This window comes from Nomia melanderi, chromosome 14 (genome assembly GCF_051020985.1).
Source record: "Nomia melanderi isolate GNS246 chromosome 14, iyNomMela1, whole genome shotgun sequence".
NCBI lineage: Eukaryota > Metazoa > Arthropoda > Insecta > Hymenoptera > Halictidae > Nomia > Nomia melanderi.
This window is the reverse complement of record NC_135012.1, coordinates 13,612,032-13,631,189: the sequence shown is the minus strand read 5'-3', so window position 1 is coordinate 13,631,189 and position 19,158 is coordinate 13,612,032. Positions and strand designations below refer to the sequence as shown.

Below are 19,158 nucleotides of genomic sequence, written 5' to 3'. Positions count from 1 at the left end.
AGAGAGAGAGAAATGTATATATATATATATATGTGTATTCGAGGTGGATAAACGAGACGTGTCGAGTGTTGAAACTTGTGCGTAAAAAACATACGTGAAACTATGAATAATAAATCATGAATTATGAAAGAGAGTCGAGTGTGCATGCATCGATAGGCCATGCAAAAGACTGACAAAGAAAACGCGCAAGGATGATGCGTTGCATGCTAGTCGTGTAGCATAGACCATGTACCTTTAGACCTCAATACTGTATAGCGTCGAGAAGGACGTAAGTAGGCATTTGCTGAGGGTTGGGTAGAAACGCCGGTGGTATGGCTTCTCCCATCAAACCATTTGTCTGTCAAACCGCAACCGAGTTACCGTTTAATAGAAAATACAAGCTGTACCCATAGACAATTCATATGGTAGGATGTAGAAAGGACCCAAGATTAAAGGGAATATCAGAAAGAGAGAATCATAGATCCATAGTGAGCGTTCGTTTTACACTTTACTTACCGGCATAGGTGAATACGGATACTGCTGGGGCATATAGAGAGACGGAGCAGGACACGGATACATCACAGGAGCAAACGTTTGATGTCCAGCGGCTTGAGGTCCTAAGAACCGTTTGGAACAAGGGTTTCATGTTCAAAACAACTTGGAACAATCGAGAAATTCCTAACACGTTTACGTTTACGTTTACGTTTACGTTTACGTTTACATTTACCGGGAATCGTAACGTATCGCTACCGCTCTATCGCTACCGTAACTTACCAAACACTCCTGTGGTTTGATAAATAGTTGCCGGATCGGTCGGTGGTGCGATCGGCGTCGTTGGCGCTGGAGCCGTCGTATTGTAGAACATACCGCTCTGGTATGCTAACCCCATACCTGACAAGAATAGAAGAGACCAACGAATAAAGAAGAACCAAAGGACAAACGAATAACGAATCGATGGAAATAATCAGCCAGAGTGGTTATCGCTTGGCTTCACTGACCGTTCGGATAGTAGTAAGCATTGGTAGGCACAGAGGGTGGAGATCCAGAACCACCGTCGAATGATCTATTGAAGGGTTGCTTCTTAATCGCAGGCGCGATATTCAATTTTCTTTCTCTCAACACGATGCACTCGGACTGCAATTGAAACAGACAAAGATTACCCGTGCTGCGCTTACACGCTCCTTTCTAACGCCGTATAATGGGATACACTTTATAAACCTCTCGTTGAAGTCTTTTAGCTTCCTCTTCGGTTTCAAACGTAACAAATCCATAACCTTTAGAAACACCTGCACGGTCCGCGATTATCTTGGTAGCTTTCACATTGCCGTACGAAGAGAACAGTTCGGTTAGTTCGTCTGCACTGGTGTTAGCCGAGATACCACCGACAAAAATGCGATTCGGTACCAGTGTACCGTACTTTGGAGCAGCCATTGTGAGACTCGTAGCCGAGGCAGGGCTAGAGGCTGGACTAGACCCCTCGGTTCCTCCCGTCGATGCTGAACTCTAAACAAAGATACGTACAAGAATAATGCTTGTTAATAGTAGCCGATAGCCAGGCAAACGAAAAGGGAATAGGTTTAACGCGACCAAGGATTTTGCCAATGGTTCTGACGATTCTAACAACGGAATATAGGTATCCGATAATTTAGAAGAGGGTATAACCAGTGTATATCTCTCTGCATCGACGTAATGCGAATAGATTGTAAGAATTCGAATGTTGATCACTGCCATAAACTAGAAATTCGTGGTGCAGAAATTCATTTCGCGAAGAGAGATTATGCGATTGACGCTGTTGTACCGAGATAGCGAAGGTTTGGATGAAAAGACCTACCTTTGGTTAGGTATCGACCAACCTAATAAAAATATTGACAGGCGAGAGCTGTCTGTTCGACGCCAAGATTCGGAACATGTATGCAGGTTAAATGTTTGGAGAAATGTCGGAGAGAGATACGGTTTCGTAGGTGAGTATTCCTCGTACGAACGGTCGCGTCAACGAGAAATCACTGGACACGATTCCGAATGAAAAACAAATTGATCGGAGGGTTAGATGAAAATGTTGGTGCGAAGGAGTGCTCACCATCTTCGCGAGAGTCGGGCGTGTAAACGCGTTTGCTGGCCGTGGGGTTGTCCTAGCAGCTTGAAGGTACCCTGGCCTCGCACGAGGTCACCTGGGTGCCCAGGGACTGCCAAGGACCGTTGCAACCACTTCAAAAGGACTTCCAGCCTCCGGCGAAGCTGCTGTTCCTTCTCGCTGAACCTCCAAACACTACAGAGACACTTTTACAAGATGGCGGTGATACGCGCCGTTCAGGGCGCTAATTTTCTCGATTTGAAATTTTCGATCCGTCGCGTCCCGCGAACACGGTGCAACTTTAACCCCGCGGACGACCGCTGGTCGATTTCGTTTCGTCGATCTCGTCGAGAGGAACTCTCGACCGATTTCCGAGCGTTTTCCTTAAACGAGGAGAAACGCGAGCGCGGCACCGCTTTTTATTTCGACGAAGCGTTTCGAACGAAGCGATAGTAGAATTATCATCGTCGTCGTCGTCGTCGTCGTCGTCGTCGTCGTCGTCGTCGTCGTCATCGCCATCATCGATCAACCTCGTAATTATCGCGATGATCGTAATATATCTCGTCGTCGAAATCATCGTCGACATCGAGTAACGATGAATTTTTTCGAGCGCTCCCTTTCCTCTACGAGTCGGAGAATTTCATTCGAAAGAAAAACGTAATCTACACGCGACGTAGAAGCGATAGATTTCCATGCGCGTACGCGTAGATACGCGGACAGTACGCAGAGAGTACGCGTCTAGAAGCGACGTATCCGACGATAGGCGTTATTAGGAGAAGGTTACCTGATATTCTCTTATAGTTGGGATTATTCGCCTAAAACCGTTTGATATCGAAGCGTTATCGACGCGCTCTTATTCCGCTCGGAACTCGAAGACCGCGTACGCTCCTCGAATACGAGGCTTGCATTCAATTTCGCCGCAATGGCGTCGATTGCTACCGGTTACTATGGATCGCATGGGAAATGTTTCCTTTTTTTTCGCTGGGGCTTACCTAATTCCGATTACAGAAAGATTCCAAGAACCGCTTCTGGCCAGCAGGCATGACGAGCTATACTTCGCAACGGATAATCGAATAAAAACACTGAAATTGTAACGAGGAACGAGAACGGACGGGGGGAGGGGGAGGAGGGGGGGGAGGAGGGGAGGACGAAAACTAGCTTCTTCGCAGCATCGTCGACTCGAAATCACTGAAATATTCACCGTCGTACTACACCGATCGTTGTAGCATGCCTTTAATTTCTATCGACACGGGGACAAACGACGGATCCGTGTTCCGGCCGAAATCGCTTTCATAAATACGCCGACGATAAACGGAACCGAACGTTCTCTCGACGATTGCCGATACCGATATATTCGCGATTCGGAGGAACGACGCGATATCGTTATTTTGAGCAGAGTTGTATACGCGCAGTTAAACGACGGTCGCCGTTCAAATGTTTCTTTCGCGCACGAAACGAGAGAACCGCGGAGAACAAACGCGCGCGGCGAACGCGGCGCATTCGTTTTCGCAAAATCGTTGTTTCGCCATCGATGGTCGATAGGAAACACGCGTGGATCCGGTAAAATTAGAGACGCAACACGGTAGCAGAAATAGTATTAATCCTAGAAACTGTATCGCGCGGGTGCACGCGTACAGAAAAAAATACACAGCCAAGGTAAATTTGTATCGTGTATAAAACAGCGATTATACATCGGTTAAATCGAAGCACATCGGCGAGGTTGCAGCGGGGAAACGGTACGGCGACGCTTCGGAAATCCGGTAATCCGAAATCAGTTTGGAAGAGACGTTCAAACGCTGAAAAGAAAGAATGAGTTTGCGAGAGGCGGCAAGCGGTAATAAAGGGAGGAGAGGAATTGATCGGCGACCGGCGATCGGCATACCGCCGCTGAATGGCCATTCAGTTATTCTATCCGCGATGCGACTGGTTTTCTCTCACGCATTCCAGACTTACGTATTTTTTGTGCATAGCGAGGCAAAAAGTGCAAAGCTGCGGCCTTGCTCGGGAATCGGGCCAAAGGTTCGACCCAACACCGTAAACACCGTTAACACCGTTAACACCGTTGACACCGTTGACACCGTTGACACCGTTGACACCGTTGACACCGTTGACACCGTTGACACCGGTAACACCGGTGCGATTGCTATTGGTATCGATGTTATCGGTTTCGTTGTCGCTGTCGGTGTCGCTGTCCTCGTCGATACGTAAACAGGGTTGTTGATTTACAGGTTCTGCCACGAGGACGGCCCCTAAATGGCTGATGTAACTGCTGGCTAATCTCAAAGTCTCGATTTTCGACAATTTCCTGTCCACGGGTTCCGTCGGTATTAACGTTCTCAACGTGCTGAACGCCGTGTTCACACTGCACAGGGAACATTTTGGTTTTCGTTCAGTCTCGCAGCTGTTAGCTAGATTATTCTTACATTCCATAAGAATATTTACAATTTTCTCCACTATCGTCTAGATAGAATTCATCGACGAATCGACCAAATATCGAAGACTGTCCGAACGCTCGATGTTTACCCGATATACTGGTGTTACGAACTTTCGTAATTACGAACTTACTAATTCAGAGTTCACCGAGAGAACAACGTTTCGTCGATTCGTCGCGATTTCGATGTTGTTTCTAACGTTTCTATCCAGCTTTCTTTCGCGCGACTTTGAAAATGGCGAAAGGAAGAAGGAAAGGGGGGGAATCGCGCCGATCGAAACGGAAAGGTGAAACTTTGCTAGGAAGCGTGTAATGTTCACCTATGAGTGCGGTCCCTCTCGCGCGCGTTCGCTTGATAACGTTGTTTCGAGGATTCTTCGAAGCTTCTCTTCCGTGTAGCCATGCTGGCGAGCTGCAGCACCGTTCTTATCGGTAAATCGTTCCACGACTCGATTAACTCGAAAGAGCCGAGAGCCTGAACGTCTCGGTGGCTTACTTATGAATGACCGCGCTTCGCGGTCTTCTCCGCATCCTCCGCATCCTCCGCATCCTCCGCATCCTCCGCTTCCTCCAGAACACTCCCTCTTCCCTGTCTCCGCGCGACACTCTTAACTCCGCCTCTCATTTCCCGAATACACACATGAGATGCACGTGCATCCGATCGCGACCAAACGAGTGCACTTGCTTACGGCGTGCAAGCGTCGTTTACGAAACAAGTTGATCGCTATCGCAGACCAACGAACAATTACACCAGGATAATTTCAAAGACATCCCATAACGTATCGCCCATGGAAAGAAAGAAAAGAAGAGAGAGAGAGAGAGAGAGAGAGAGAGAGAAAGAAAGAAGAAGGAAGGAAAGAAAGGAAGAGGACACGGCCGATGTATCGCTTCGACATGTGTGCGGTTCGGATGACTCCCGCGTAAAGTGGTCGGAAAGTCCATCTGGGTTTCACATTACGGTCAACAAAAACATACCGACAACTAGCAGGAAGAGCGAGAAACACAAATTCCATGCAACTCGACGGTTAATTCACCGGCAGGCTGCGTTCCGCGTTGCGCACTCCTAGAAAACTTGGAAACTTGGAAACTCGAAAATTCGAGTCACGACGATGAGTGCGCGCGCGATAAGATGACGCAAAAGATAGTCTTTTAGAAGACACTTATTTATTACGTGTCCAAGGAATTCAGTGACAGGCAAACTGGTGGTGGAAATGATACAATGATTCGATGTTCCAATTATGATTACAGAAAATGTTTCGTTTTCGATTCGGTGGCTACTTCTCTCACCCTCGTTTCTCTGCTGGAATAGATTGCGAGAAATCTGCTGCTTGTACTCTCGTCGTTTGGTTCCCGCGACGCAAATATAATTCTTTCACAGACATATTTTCATCGCATACATATAATAATAAGCAAGTAAGCGATCAAGTGATTCAGTGAGATTCAGTGATTAAATAATTAGGTAATCAAGTAGTTGAACAGACGAAGCTCGTGTAAGTGCAAGCAGACGAAAAATAGGATACATCGATTCTCGCAGATTCTCGATCAATTCGCGACATTGCATTGACACTGAACAACTATGAAACGCATAAAACTATAAAACTGTGAAACTGTAAAACTGTAAAACTGTAAAACTGTAAAACTGCAAAACTGCAAAACTGCAAAACTGCAAAACTGCAAAACTGTGCGTTTCGTCGTGCGAAAAATCATTCGAAACGCTCCAAACGGAGATTCGAAATGGAAAAAAAAGCGAAAAGGGAAACGATGCGAGAAAAACTGGACGTCTCTATGAAATATTTACTTAGTTAAATAACTAGATTACATCGAATGAATCGTATAGCGGAAAATGTACACGTTCGAATGCTCGTCGGAAGAAAAGCGTTGCTTCGTTCCATCGAAAAACGTCTTCACATCGATTTCCAGCGTCTCCGGCAACAGGATTATTTCTCTGAAATTCTACGGAGCGCGTATCCATGGAAGATCATGCGCGTTTCCGATGCGTCGTTCTTCTATAAACTTTTTTTTCTTTTCTAAACTTTGGTCATTTTCTTACAAAGATTTTTCTTTTAGTACTAATCAATCGCTCGATCCAACTAGTATCAAACGCTCGTGGTCTCTGAGGGTAAAATCTTTTAAGGATACATATAGAAAATATACAAATCGTTCGACACAGAAGAATTACAATAATATTAAAACTTTAGTTACATTCTTATATTATATATTTATATGCACTAGAACACGGAAGGTCGGTAAGCCATCCACCGTTACTTGCGAAAAATGGACAGCGTTCTCTCTCTCTCTCTCTCTCTCTCTCTCTTTCTCTCTGTCTTTCTCATGCTCGCTCGCTCGCTCGCTCGCTCGCTCGCACGCACGCACGAGGCACGCCGCACGCACGCACGCACGCACGCTCGCACGCACCCACGCATTCGCACACCTCCTGTCTCTCTCCTTGTCCCTCTCCCCTTTCTATTTCTAATATATTCGAAAGTTAGTCTAAAAATGATAAAATTATTGTATGCTTCGAGAACACGGGTGTCGTGTCCGTTGAGCTACACTGCGGACGATCGAAACTGAAAACCAAGAGAAGAAGAAAGAATCCATACGTCCGCTGCACGAGCACGAAAGAACCGATAATAGACGGAGACCGCGGTGAACCACTTTCCACCTGTGAACACTTTGGTAATATCACCGCTCGCGGGAAACGAAACGAAACCAGACGAAACCAGACGAAACGAAAGGGTAACACGGAACGAACCACGTTCGACCCCTAACAACTAATATCGTGGACCGGTGATGTAATTATACGTATGTAACGTGTACCTAGAGATTTCAAAGAAATGTCCATGCGAAGCGGCTGTAGTATTTGTTCGAGTGTTTGTTTATCCGTTTTCTTCGTCCGTCCGTTTCCGTGCACATGTATTCGCGCGTGTCAGTGTGTAAGTGTGTAAGTTTCGTACCCCTATCGTGCCAGATGAACGCCGGCACTACGCTCTTCCGATAACTCTTCGTCGCGAGTAGTATTTACACTAAAAGGTTACCCGACGTAACTTGGCTTTTTCAGCTCGTGCGCGCTATACGCGTGCACATGAGGGCATATACACGTATATAGCAGTAAGAAACCGTAAAAATATTTTCTGCTGGTAAACCGGGGAAATCGGGGATCTTTGTCGGATCCGTTTCCTAGGTCTCTCTCACACACACTCTCTCTCTCTCTCTCTCTCTCGGTCGCGCGCTGTCAGTTTGCCCCTGTTTCAGCGTACACGCACTGCTCGCACCTTAGACGGTGATCTCGTATTTCGAATCGCGCTTGTTTTCCCGCGAAAAGAGGGCCCGGCGCGTTCCTAATCACGGAGGATAATCGATAGAATAACATAAATTAGAATTACACTTAGGGGCGTGATCCACGTGCAGCTTCTTCCAGCGCTCGAACTTTAAGCTCGCGCTCGCGCTGTTGTCTAAAAAACATGGTTCGTTAGTCCGGTACAGTGTCGGTCTAGTCGAGGAAAGAGTATGTTACATCGCAAGCTGTGTTATGGATTTGAAAAGACGAACCTCAGATATTCCTCGTGGTGGGCCACGAGCGACGCATGCGGCTGAAATCGATCGCGTTCCATCATCAGATGACGCTGCAACTGCTCGTGATGCGCTGCCATGTCCGCGTACGGTCTTCCGAGGAGTTCCGCCGGGTGAAGCGCCAATCCTGGATCACGCGGCATTAAGCCTGGTCGAGGGTAATTCGCGCCGGCCGCGGCTGTACAAATATCAAACGTTAACGAACCGTTAACGAAATGTCTCAACGTTTGCTAAGTATACGCTATTACGTATCAAGCTCTCGGACTAATAATGATAATGGACAAACGAGCATGCACGATAGAACGTTCGAAGAATGATTCGATCCTTTCGAACGATTGCCTCCTTTTTCCCTCTCCCTCTCCCTCATCCACTTTCTCTCTCTCTCTCTCTCTCTCTCTCTGTCACACAAACGCATACGCACGCACGCACGCACGCACGCACGCAATCTCTCTCGTCCCTCCCACTCTTGTGAGCCCGTGCGAATCGGAAAACGATATTTTCGACGGACAAACGCGTTTCACGCGGGCGTTCCAACGGGCGCGTAAGAACCGCGGCGATCGTACTTTCAATTTCAACGAGGAACAATAGAAGATAAGGACGACGAGGATGAACGACCGTGCGCGGCGTACGGAAATGGTAAGAAGGGTGTAACGGCCGTTCGATGAATCATGCTGGCGTTTTTCACGTGCAAAACGAAAAAAAGTCTTGGTGCAAAATAGGCACCGCGCACGCACGCACGCACGCACGCACGCACGCACGCACGCATCGTTTCGTTCCATTCCGTTCCATTCCGTTCCATTCCGTTCCGTTCCGTTCCGTTCCGTTTCGTTCCGTTTCGTTCCGTTCATCCGTTCATCCGTCCATTCATCCACGCGAAAACCCGTCCACGCGCAAACGACCGATTCTCGCGACACTCGCGCGCACTTGCACCTTACTTGTAAAGTAACATTGAATTGAAGCGATTAGAATCGGTTCGTGGAATCTCTGTTTCGTTCGCCCGTACCTTCACCGAAAGAGGCTCGATGCTCAGTCGCGCGATATGGCATGGCGAGAGAAGCGAGAGAAAAAGAATGCAACAAAAACGATTGCCGCGGAGACAAATTTCCGTGTTTCTTTTTAGTTTTGCTCTCTATCATTTGAAAAGAAGCTCCGATACGATAGTTAGAATGCTATTCGTTTGGCTCTGAGCTCTCCGATATGTTACGTAAAAATCGAATCGAATGAGAAGCACGTTTCGGTACGCTCACACGCGATCGACCTTTACCGGTTCGAACGACTAAACGGACACTGTGGGAATGACACCGGATTGTAAAATTGGTTGCGACGAATCGCGCGACGATGCGTTCGGGAATCGTCCGGCGATTCTTTTGGTAGACGCGTGCGTAAACGTATCGTAGAACGTGTGTATCTGTCGTTTCTCCGCGCAACTGGCTACGAAATTATGCTCGGGGTCCAAAAAGAAGAGTCGAATCGAGATTAGGATCGAGATCGGAATGTACGCAGGATGTTTCTCGGCGAAGCGGATGGTAACGCGCGCGTCCCGTTGCCAATGAAAAACAGAGAAAAGAACAGAAGAAGGGGAGGGAAAAAGACGAGAGCGCGATAAAGGAGGTGTTTCGGCGACTTTGCGATTTCTTTGGAATTTCCAGCCGAGCTTCTCGGCAAATCTGAACGCGTTTGCAAAAGTGCAAAAGTGGCGGCAAAAGGGGCGATCTTCGCGTAGGAGCGTACTCGAATCTGATATCCTGATTTGTAGGACCTACCAGGCAGGGGGAATCCAGCTGCAGCCGCAGCCGCAGCCGCTTCCTGCTGTTGCTGAGCCTGTTGCTGGGCCTGCTGCTGTCCCGGATGTAAGTGCAAGTGCGTATGCGCATGCGTATGCGCGTGAGTGTGAGCATGATACTCGGGCGAAATGCCGGCCATCTGCAACCGGACCATCGGGTCAGCAGCTAGAGCCAGTCGCTCGTCCAGCTGGCCGTGGTGATGAGCCGCCACGGGATGGCCAGCCCCCGCACCCGCTGGCCCCCCGCCGGCTGCAGTCGGTATCCCTAAACCCGACAGCGCCTCGATCAAACATACTGTCCTAATCGTATTCTTAACGCTAGCCAACAACAACATCAACAACAACAACAAGAACAAGAACAAGAACAACAACGACAACGACAACACCGCTAACAACGTCGACATCGACATCTCATCATCATCATCATTATCATTATCATAATCGTCGTCGTCGTCGTCGTCGTCGTCGTCATCGTCGTCGTCGTCGTCGTCGTCGTCGTCGTCGTCGTCGTCGTCGTCGTCGTCGTCGTCGTCGTCGTCGTCGTCGTCGTCGTCGTCATCGTCATCGTCATCGTCATCGTCATCGTCATCACCAATCGTCATCATTGTGGTCGTAACCATCATCGTCGTCACCACTGTCGTCATCACCACCATCATCATCATCACCACCATCATCATCACCATCGTTATCGTCAACGTCAACGTCAACGTCAACGTCAACAACAACAACAACAACAACAACAACAACAACAAACAACAACTATATCTTTGTCCTTTTCTAAGAAATGTTCCCTTCTCTCGTGACACGCTCTTTCCGTCGGTCGTTCTTGTCACGGTGGCGAACGTTCCGACTGGTGACTGCATACCGCCGAATTCCACGTACGGTTTACTCGCGCGGTGACTAGAGCTGGCCGAAAGCACGGCCCGGTGTGGTGGTACCGACCCGATAACTCGCTCGGCGGATGCAGCGAACATTCGGAAACGACCGCCATCGCGTCGCTCTCTATCCGCGAATCGTGGGGCGAATCGTGGGGCGAATCGTGGGGCGAATCGTGGGGCGAACACACCTAGGCTTGGATCGTTTAGAATCTGAACTCGTGATCGATGCCCGATGATCTCGCGAGACGAGAAGAAAGGTACGCGTACTCGATTTGTGTGGGAACCTGGAACGCTGTGTGCGCGAGGCGAGTGTTCGGGTGCGGGTAACTGTTCGGGTATTGGTTCGGGTGGTCCTGGTACGGGAAAGGACGCGAAAAGGCGCCGTAAGAGTTACCTAGTCTCTCCAAGCGTTCCCGTTCCAGCTGACTGGGGCCCGGCGGAGCGCCGTACAGCCCGAACTGGTGTATAGCTTGAGGAGGCGCCGAGGGCCCGGGCGCTAGTCCGGCGGCGGCGTAACGACGATGAATCTCCAGCCAGTGCGGGTCGACCGGCGCCGGCATGGGCCTGGGCGTCCCCTTGAGCAGCTCCTCCTTCAGCCGGTCGTTCAGCTCCCGTTCGCGCAGCTCCCGAATCTCCCGCTCCCTCTTCTCGCGCTCGAGGTGCTCGAGCTCGAGGCGCTCCCGCGCGGCGGGGTACATGTAGCCGAACATCGGGTCGGAGGGCGCGGGATGCCTGGCGGGCGAGAAGGCCGCGTGCGGTCTCGCGTACTCCGACAGCTGCCGCAGCGCGGGAGTGTCCGCGTAGGAGCCGGGCCGAGCCGCCGCCGCCGCCGCCGCCGCCGCCGCGTACCTGTCGTACGGCGAGACCACCGGCTCGAGGGGGCCCCTGCTCGGCGGCTTGCAGACCTCCGCCGGCTGCTTCTCCGGCGTGGTCATCTTCCTGGCCTGCTGCGCCGCGGCTCTGTCGCGCTCCTCCCGCTCCCTCTCAGCCTGCTTCCTCGAGCGCTCCTCCCGTTTCCGGGCCAGCTTCGAGTCCGGCACCGGCTTGAACATCAAGTCCGTCCTGGTGCAGGAGTTGTTCTCCCCCCTGTTCCAGTGCCGCAGGAAGATGGCCGACTGGGACCTGTGGCACTCCGAGTCCTCGATTCTCGGCTCCGGCGAAGGACCCCTCGGACTGGGCGTCTCCTCCTGCTCTTGCTCCACCAAGTCGGGCTCTATCTTCGGCTCCGGAGCGACCGGCGGCTGCGGTTGCGGAGCCCTGTGATGGTGGTGCGCCGAGCTGCTCGACGTCAGGCACGTCGCCGGGACTAGCGACGGCTTCCGTTGGGCGTTGTGCGAGCTGTGGGACGACGAGTGACTGTGCGAGCTGTGCGACGAGATCGTCAGCAGCTTGTCGTGGTGCAACGCCGTCGCCTGATGCATGCTGGAAGAGTGATGGTGCGTGGCGATCAGGTTCTCCCCTTCCTCTCTGGTCGTCACGCTGGAGCTGCTGCTCGAGTGGTGCGCCGTCATCATCGTTGTGCTCTCCTGACTTCTCTGCGGCGAGGGCGGCGGTATCGCGTGCGGCACCGGTCCGTACGGGTACGGCGGGAACGACGGGTACCCGCCGACGGGCGCGTATCCCGGATAGGCGTGCGGATGGTACGGATGCATGGCGGTGAACAACGAGTGATGCATCAGCGTGTGGTGAGGGTGGAACGGATGAGCCATGTGCGGGCTCGGTTGTTGCGCCGGGTGCATCACCGGCTGAGGAATCGACGTCGGCGGCGGCGGCAGGCTCGGCGTGGGCGACGCGGCCACGGACTGTATCTGAGGAACGGCTTGATTGTTGCCCATCGAATGCTTGCTGGGCGTCGGAGGCTTGCTCGAGCTGTCCGGATCCTTCTTGATGTTCTCCAGACTCGGACCGGGGAAGCCAGACTGAAACCCGGGAACTTTCACTTCTTTCAGGCTCTGCAACGGGTCCGGCTCGGGCGGGATTATCTCCTGTTTTATCTTGAGATTTTGCGGCTCCATCGGCGGCGTGCCCGCCAAATTGTACATGGAGGACGGTTTCTCCATGGGCAGCATTCCGCTCGGTTGGATCGGCTGGAACAGATTGCTCGGCTCGTTCCTCTCGGACTCGTTGTTCTCCGGCCGCTCCGAAATCCTGTCCGGTATCCTGTCGGGGATCCTGCTGTCTCGCATTCGTTCCGGGGGAAGTCTGTCGTCGGAGATCCGTTCGGACATCCGGCTCTCGGAAGACATTACGGTTAAGCCTAGAGGTTGCGGCGAACTCGGCATCTGAGGCATCTGCGTCATGTTTGTCGGTATGCTTTGCGAAATGTTCAAATTCAACGGTGGTCCCGGCATGTTTTGGGGCATGTTCTGGCCCATGCTTTGTCCCAGATTTTGCCCGTTCGACATACTATCGCCGTGCGCTCGAAGATTTTGCGTTGGTCCCATGTTTTGCGCGTTCGACATGTTTTGCGGCATGTTGGGCGGCATCTGCATGCTCTGCGATAAATTTTGCGGTACATTCTGAACGGGAGGAACATTCGACGCGTACTGCATGTTCAACGGTAGGCCCTGTTGCGTCGGCGACATGATTTGCGAATTCTGAATAGTTTGAGGTCCGCTGGTCGCGCAGATACCGCTGCTTTGCATCGGTTGCGACAAGTTGCGCGGCATGCTTTGACTCATGTCGCTGATGCTCATCGGTTGCGACGTGGTCAAATTGAGTTGCTGCTGCTGCTGTTGCTGCTGTTGTTGTTGCTGCTGCTGTTGTTGCTGCTGTTGTTGTTGTTGTTGTTGTTGTTGTTGTTGTTGTTGTTGTTGCTGCGGCTGCGGCTGCGGCTGCGGCGGTTCGGGTTCCTTGGTATCTTCGTTACACGGAGACATGGCTGATTCTATCGGCAAAGGTTCCAATTTTAACGGCTGATTCATAGCTAACGGCACATCTTCTATTTGATCCTTCGTTTCTGCCGGTTCCTCCAACAGAGGCTTCTTCTCCAAGGTGTGTATAACGGGCACGGATATCGGTAGAGTTTGTATGGGAGCTGGCACGGGAGTGGACACCGGCGTCGGCTCCGAAGGTTCCTCCGGGGTAGTCACCGCCGGACTTACCGGCTCCTCGGTAGGCACTGTAACCGGAGTGGATTGATTTTCGTTCGTATCACCTTCTCCTTCCCTTTCAGGCTCATCCATCAGAGAATTACTGTCGGTGGTGAGCGACTCGGAAGGACTCTCAGGACGTTCGCCGCGTTTCCGTTTCTGAGACTCCTTGTCCTCGTCCGCCTCATCCGCTTGAGGTCGTTTCTGACCCTTCTTCGGCGTCTCTGGCTTCCCGCCGCCAGAAGACTTTTTCTTGCTCTTGTCGGGCGTCTGTTGTTGCTGTGGCTGTTGCTGTTGCTGTTGCTGCTGCTGCTGCTGCTGCTGCTGCTGCTGCTGCTGTTGTTGCTGCTGCTGCTGCTGCTGCTGCTGCTGCTGCTGCTGATGTTGCTGCTGATGATGCTGTTGCTTCTCTTGGTCCGGGGTATCGGTTCCACCTGTACGTCTCGGTCTGGCGGGTCTAGGCGTTTCCTTGGCCTTGTTTCTTGTACGCATTCTCCCTGGGCTATCTGGTGATTCCGCAGGCACAGGGCGGAACAGGTACGGAGGGGCTGGCGGTAGTTCTCCGGTTTTCTTGAGGTGTATTCTGCATTCCGTACAGAGCAATAGTCTGTCCTTGCCGGCTACCTGATAGTCCTTCGAGTTGGTGGAGAAGCAATGCTGGCAGGAGTGCGCTGCACCGTTGGTATTCGTGTCCCTGGAATCGCTGTCCTCCTCCGAGTTGTCGTCCTCCGTCACAGAACTAATCTCGCCGCCAGGATTGTTGCTGGCGGGTGTTCCGACGGGCACGATCTCGGGCTCGGAAATCGGCTCCTTCTGACTGACACTGGCCGGCGGTGTGTCTTTCGGCGGAGTTGGGACCTCCTCCTTGGGGGTGCCGGCTCTCGAGTTCCGTGTGTTACGAATCCTTCTGAGCGAACCCTGTCGTCGCCGCCTGTGGGGTCGATTATTGTTCGCGCCCGGCGTTTTCTTCCACAAGTAATAGAACTCGACCAGTTCCGGCTAAAAATACAAAAATGTCCCGCGATCAGTTCCCCTGTGGCTGCTGTAAGTAATAATCTATTTGTGTTTGTGTAGGTAAATGTTCACTACCGTGTCTTTGTGAGGCAAAAGATCCTTTCGGATTCTTGAAAAGTTCTTTCCAAATTGCCGAAGTCCTTTGACGAAGCGTTTCTACGAGGGGGGCAGAACACGAGGACGAATTAACCGTGGAGAACTCGGAGAGCCAACCTAGTTCCTCCTTCGTTTCGCTCTTAATCGGAGAATCGCAGGAGCCGCCGGTCAATATATTAATCGACCGGTTAATAGATCGATTAATCGTATACCGGTGCGAAGGAACTAGGTGAGGAGAACGCGAACAGATTCCGATTCGATCGTTTCAACTTACAGTTTCTTCCTCGGACCATTTTTTATCGATGCCTTTAGGTACAGGACATTTAACGAGAGCTTGCAACGCTCTTCCAGGATCATAGCCAGAATCGTGCAAGATGTCCAGAGCATTGATAGTCGTGTCGTCTCGGGATGCAGCCACACAACCGTCGTCCGGGGATCCTCCATCACACATGCCAGCAAATGCAGCCATAGATCGAGCTGCTCTCAAGTACATCAGAAGATCCCCGTCTAATGCCATAGCTGGAATCCATCTTAGCTCTTCTCGTTCTTTAGAAAACTCTGGGTCAGGAAGCAGCTCTCCAGGAGGTATACCCGGCCGATACTCAGGCAAACGGGCCTGACAAGAAACCAACTCCTGTACCCAAAATTCGGGGTTGTGCGTGGTTAGCACCAATGCCAAAGCGAGTTAGTTGTACGCACCTATACTCCGGCTTGCTTTTCGAGAAATCTACACGAGCCAGTATAATTTTTTTCCATTCTGTTCCTTTTGTTACATTACTGGTACGAGAAGTAGCGTGAGTACTTTATGTTTGTGTACAAACTAATGATCATAAATATAAGCATGAAAAACGAGAATTCAAATTATGTATGATTATTATACACATATTGTTATTACCACTATTATTATTATCATTATTATTATTATTATTATTATTATTGTTATCGTCATCATCGTCATCATCATCATCGTCATATCATTATCATTATCATTATCATTATCATTATTATTATTATTATTATCATCATATCATATCATCATCGTCGTCATCATCGTCATCACCGTCATCGTCATTATTTTATCGTTACTATCATTACTATTATTACTATTATTATTACTATTATTATTATTAATGATGTTATTATTATTATTATTATTATTATTATTGTTGTTATTGTTATGGCTTTACATTTAATAACATTAGTTATGTTCACGTTCAGGTTCACGAAAAAAGCTATGTCGAGTTAATGCAGCGAATGAAACCATATTCTAGTATATATTCTCTTAGTGAACAAAGTAAACACGTACGATGAAAAATCAAATACGACGACACAAGATCAAGATAATTGATAAACAAACAAATGAACAAACAAATGAACAGATAAACAAATAAACGAGTGAACAAACAAACAAACAAACAAACAAACATGATATTTACATAATGAGAACAAAACACATTTACCAAGAAAATAACATAAATGAACAAACTTTTTTATACTTCTTTATATGTATAATGTATCATAGTTTGAGTACTTTTGTCGCAAACGTTATATACATTATATACTCATAGATGGTTCAAGTAACCAATGGGCTATCATGTAAATGGAGTAAATCGTGTTTGTAACAATGGTGTTTCTGTCATTTCACCGTGACTGAATACCACTATGAACATGAAAATAATCTGACATTGCATACTATTATCCTACGTTTCGTTATAGTTATAAAATATTTCATCATAATAACTTGCATCATATACACAGGGTCTTACAAGTAGTAATCGTCTGAGACATGGTGTTCCAGCTTCGCGGTCGTACCGTTGAATAAACGAAAATCATTAAATTGCACAGACTCGAAGGAAACTATCATTGTTATTTGAACCATCGACGTACAATAAAATTGTGTAACAAACAGACATCTGCTTTCTCTTTCCTATTCAAGTTTAGAGCTCCTCTTTCAACGTGTAGAAATACAGGCAGATATCGAGATTATAACTGGACATTGAAAACATATTCTATGAATGTGTACTTCACAAGCAGTAAAGAAACACCGATATCTCAATTGCTCTAAACCTGTAACTAAGCACACGCCATGCATATTTTTAAGAATCTTTGAAACTAATTATAAAAACATCTACATTCAGTTAGGTTTCAAAATAATTATACCTCGCTAATTATAAATTACCCAAATATATCCTTGTTTCCATTTCTATTACAGAGTAGATAAATCGATCGAATACTTAATTGTCTCGACACATTGATCACAGCCAACGTACGCGTAATATAATATTTCTTCCAAAGCACACTTCAAATTTATATATGGGGAATGTTTCGACAGGTTCACGAAAACACTACGATCGTTAACTATTCGTCTATACGTATCAAAATGGTAACAGTACGCGTACATTACTAGTAACTTTCACGGTAAATTTTATAGTCGACAAAGCGTTAAACAACTCTGCATACTTAAAAGTATGTAAAGCTGTTTGAATCTATAAGGAAACACGTATACGTACCTAACAATTTGAAACAATAAGTAATTTGTTCGATTACTTTATCCTGCCAATTTTGACAATTTTTAAAATGAAAAAATACCCAAGTTTGAAATAATTACCATGGAAAATGTTAGGTAACTTGACAATATTAAATCACAGTTACCCAATGTTTCTTTAATTGTATCTCCGCCTTAATCTATTACACTCAAAATACATGTCTTAGGAGAACAAGCCTTGAGTTAGGTACATTGTGCAATATAGCTAAGTAGCAAAAAGGTTTTCAAGGTATATGGCAAACCTGGTGCGAAGGGCCAACCCGAATCTCGCCCTGGGTGCCGGCAGACATCTCCCCCTCCTCCGAAGCTCCACCGTCTTTCTCCAGTGTTTTGAGTGGCTTCTATCTTGGACTTTCAGTAAATTCCTATCATCCACCCCCTGAACTGTATAGTTATTCTATCAGTACATTTGTAATAATTTTATAGAAAGAAGTACTGCTAACATGCTTCTTTTTTAATGACCCCTTTTTTAATAATGATGTCAGTTATTATGACATAAGTTGTTCACATTATTCGATTACATAGATGGAAGAGCATTGAAACTATTACGTTAAATTTTTGATGTTCCTAACTTTATGCGTGTTTCTTCCAATTCGAATGCAACAATAAAATACTAATGCAAAAAGTATCAAGTACTTAGGCAATGTAGACTGTTAATAATACTTTTTCCTGCAATAATGAAAAATTGCCAGCCAAACGAAAATTTCGAAATAACGACACATCAATGAAATGTAATTTTAACCAAAGAACGGAGTAATTACGCAAAAGGGAAAAAACAGAAAAAAGAAAAAAAAGGAAGGAAAAAAAAAGAAAAAAGAAAAGACACTTGTCCGGCCTTGCATACTGGTACAATTCGTTAAGGAAACTAAACGTTGATGTAATAACCCATTTAAATGTACACGCAGATACATATTTCTACTTTCTTGATGTGGTCTTGAGTCACGGTGAAAGCGGTAAACGGCATAAATGAGCTTTACTCAAATTGAAACGCTTTTAGTCAATGTAACGCAATTACAGCGTGCCAAGATGCGACAAACGTCATAAAAAATTTTTTGATTGACTCATCGATGTAAAGTGCGAAGATACAAGAAACAAAAAAAAACATCTATTTACACAATTTCGTCATGTACGCAGGAAAACTCGAATGAAATGTGCCCGTGCGCGAAACTATGAACAGCAACAAAGTTATCGAATCGTTTGATGCTGCCGCGAACGATACGTTATAATTTTTCGTTGCATCGCACTTCGCCTTGGCAGAATTCCGGAGAGCCGTTAAAATAAAGTGGAAAGCCATAAAATTTCAAGGCAAACTTACCCGTGATAAATGTTTCAACGATGTGCTCGCATTGTTCCTCCCAACACGGCCCACTTCCGCGTATATGCGTTAAGCACGCCGACCGATTACGCTGATCCACAACCGATGTACAAACTTAACGATTCACTATAAATTAACCATCGAGAATCATAGGATTATGTCTTGCACAAATCAGTAGCCACAACACCCAAACGCAGCCATCTTGTACTGCGTTTTGTTTCGTTTTTCTATTGTGGGGGTGCGTTCCAATTCCGAGCGTTCCCCATTTCTTTTTCGTCGACGGATTTCTGGTGGCAATTTAAATGCCGAAACCTCAAACTTCATGTCTCATTTCATTTTTCGTTCCATTATTTCAATTGCTTTCTTATCAGTCAATATTTATTG

General features: G+C 47.9%; 3 protein-coding genes across 13 annotated transcripts in view; all 3 read right to left on the bottom strand.

Annotated features, from left to right (window-relative positions):
• Positions 1–3,008, bottom strand: part of LOC116434359 (uncharacterized) — an 8,079-nt gene extending 5,071 nt beyond the window's left edge. The window contains exons 1-6 of the mRNA XM_076373870.1: positions 2,835–3,008; positions 2,057–2,245; positions 1,198–1,482; positions 978–1,113; positions 754–870; positions 496–596 (exon numbers count right to left, since the gene is read on the bottom strand). Coding sequence (XP_076229985.1) covers positions 496–596; positions 754–870; positions 978–1,113; positions 1,198–1,482; positions 2,057–2,059 — 642 coding nt within the window. The 5' untranslated portion in view covers positions 2,060–2,245; positions 2,835–3,008. The remainder of the gene's footprint in view (positions 1–495; positions 597–753; positions 871–977; positions 1,114–1,197; positions 1,483–2,056; positions 2,246–2,834) is intronic.
• Positions 3,009–3,707: 699 nt separating this feature from the next.
• On the bottom strand, positions 3,708–6,105 carry LOC116432711 (uncharacterized). The gene is made up of 3 exons (XM_031989955.2): positions 4,802–6,105; positions 4,004–4,412; positions 3,708–3,846 (listed from the first exon to the last, which is right to left on the bottom strand). Exons 1-3 carry the CDS (start codon positions 4,882–4,884, stop codon positions 3,736–3,738), a joined length of 603 nt encoding a protein of 200 aa, XP_031845815.2. The 5' UTR covers positions 4,885–6,105; the 3' UTR covers positions 3,708–3,735.
• Positions 6,106–6,261: 156 nt separating this feature from the next.
• On the bottom strand, positions 6,262–19,157 carry LOC116433997 (uncharacterized). 11 transcript variants are annotated; one of them, XM_076373845.1, is made up of 8 exons: positions 18,775–19,157; positions 17,702–17,843; positions 15,189–15,548; positions 14,894–14,974; positions 11,107–14,803; positions 9,815–10,099; positions 8,031–8,229; positions 6,262–7,933 (listed from the first exon to the last, which is right to left on the bottom strand). In XM_076373845.1, the coding sequence occupies exons 2-8, from the start codon at positions 17,747–17,749 to the stop codon at positions 7,867–7,869; spliced, it is 4,737 nt and encodes a 1,578-aa protein (XP_076229960.1). In that variant the 5' UTR covers positions 17,750–17,843; positions 18,775–19,157; the 3' UTR covers positions 6,262–7,866. The 11 variants fall into 11 exon arrangements, with proteins under 11 accessions (XP_076229960.1, XP_076229963.1, XP_076229962.1 ...); XM_076373848.1 differs by having other exon boundaries at positions 15,189–15,530; XM_076373847.1 differs by having other exon boundaries at positions 17,702–17,824.
• Position 19,158: the final 1 nt, after the last annotated feature.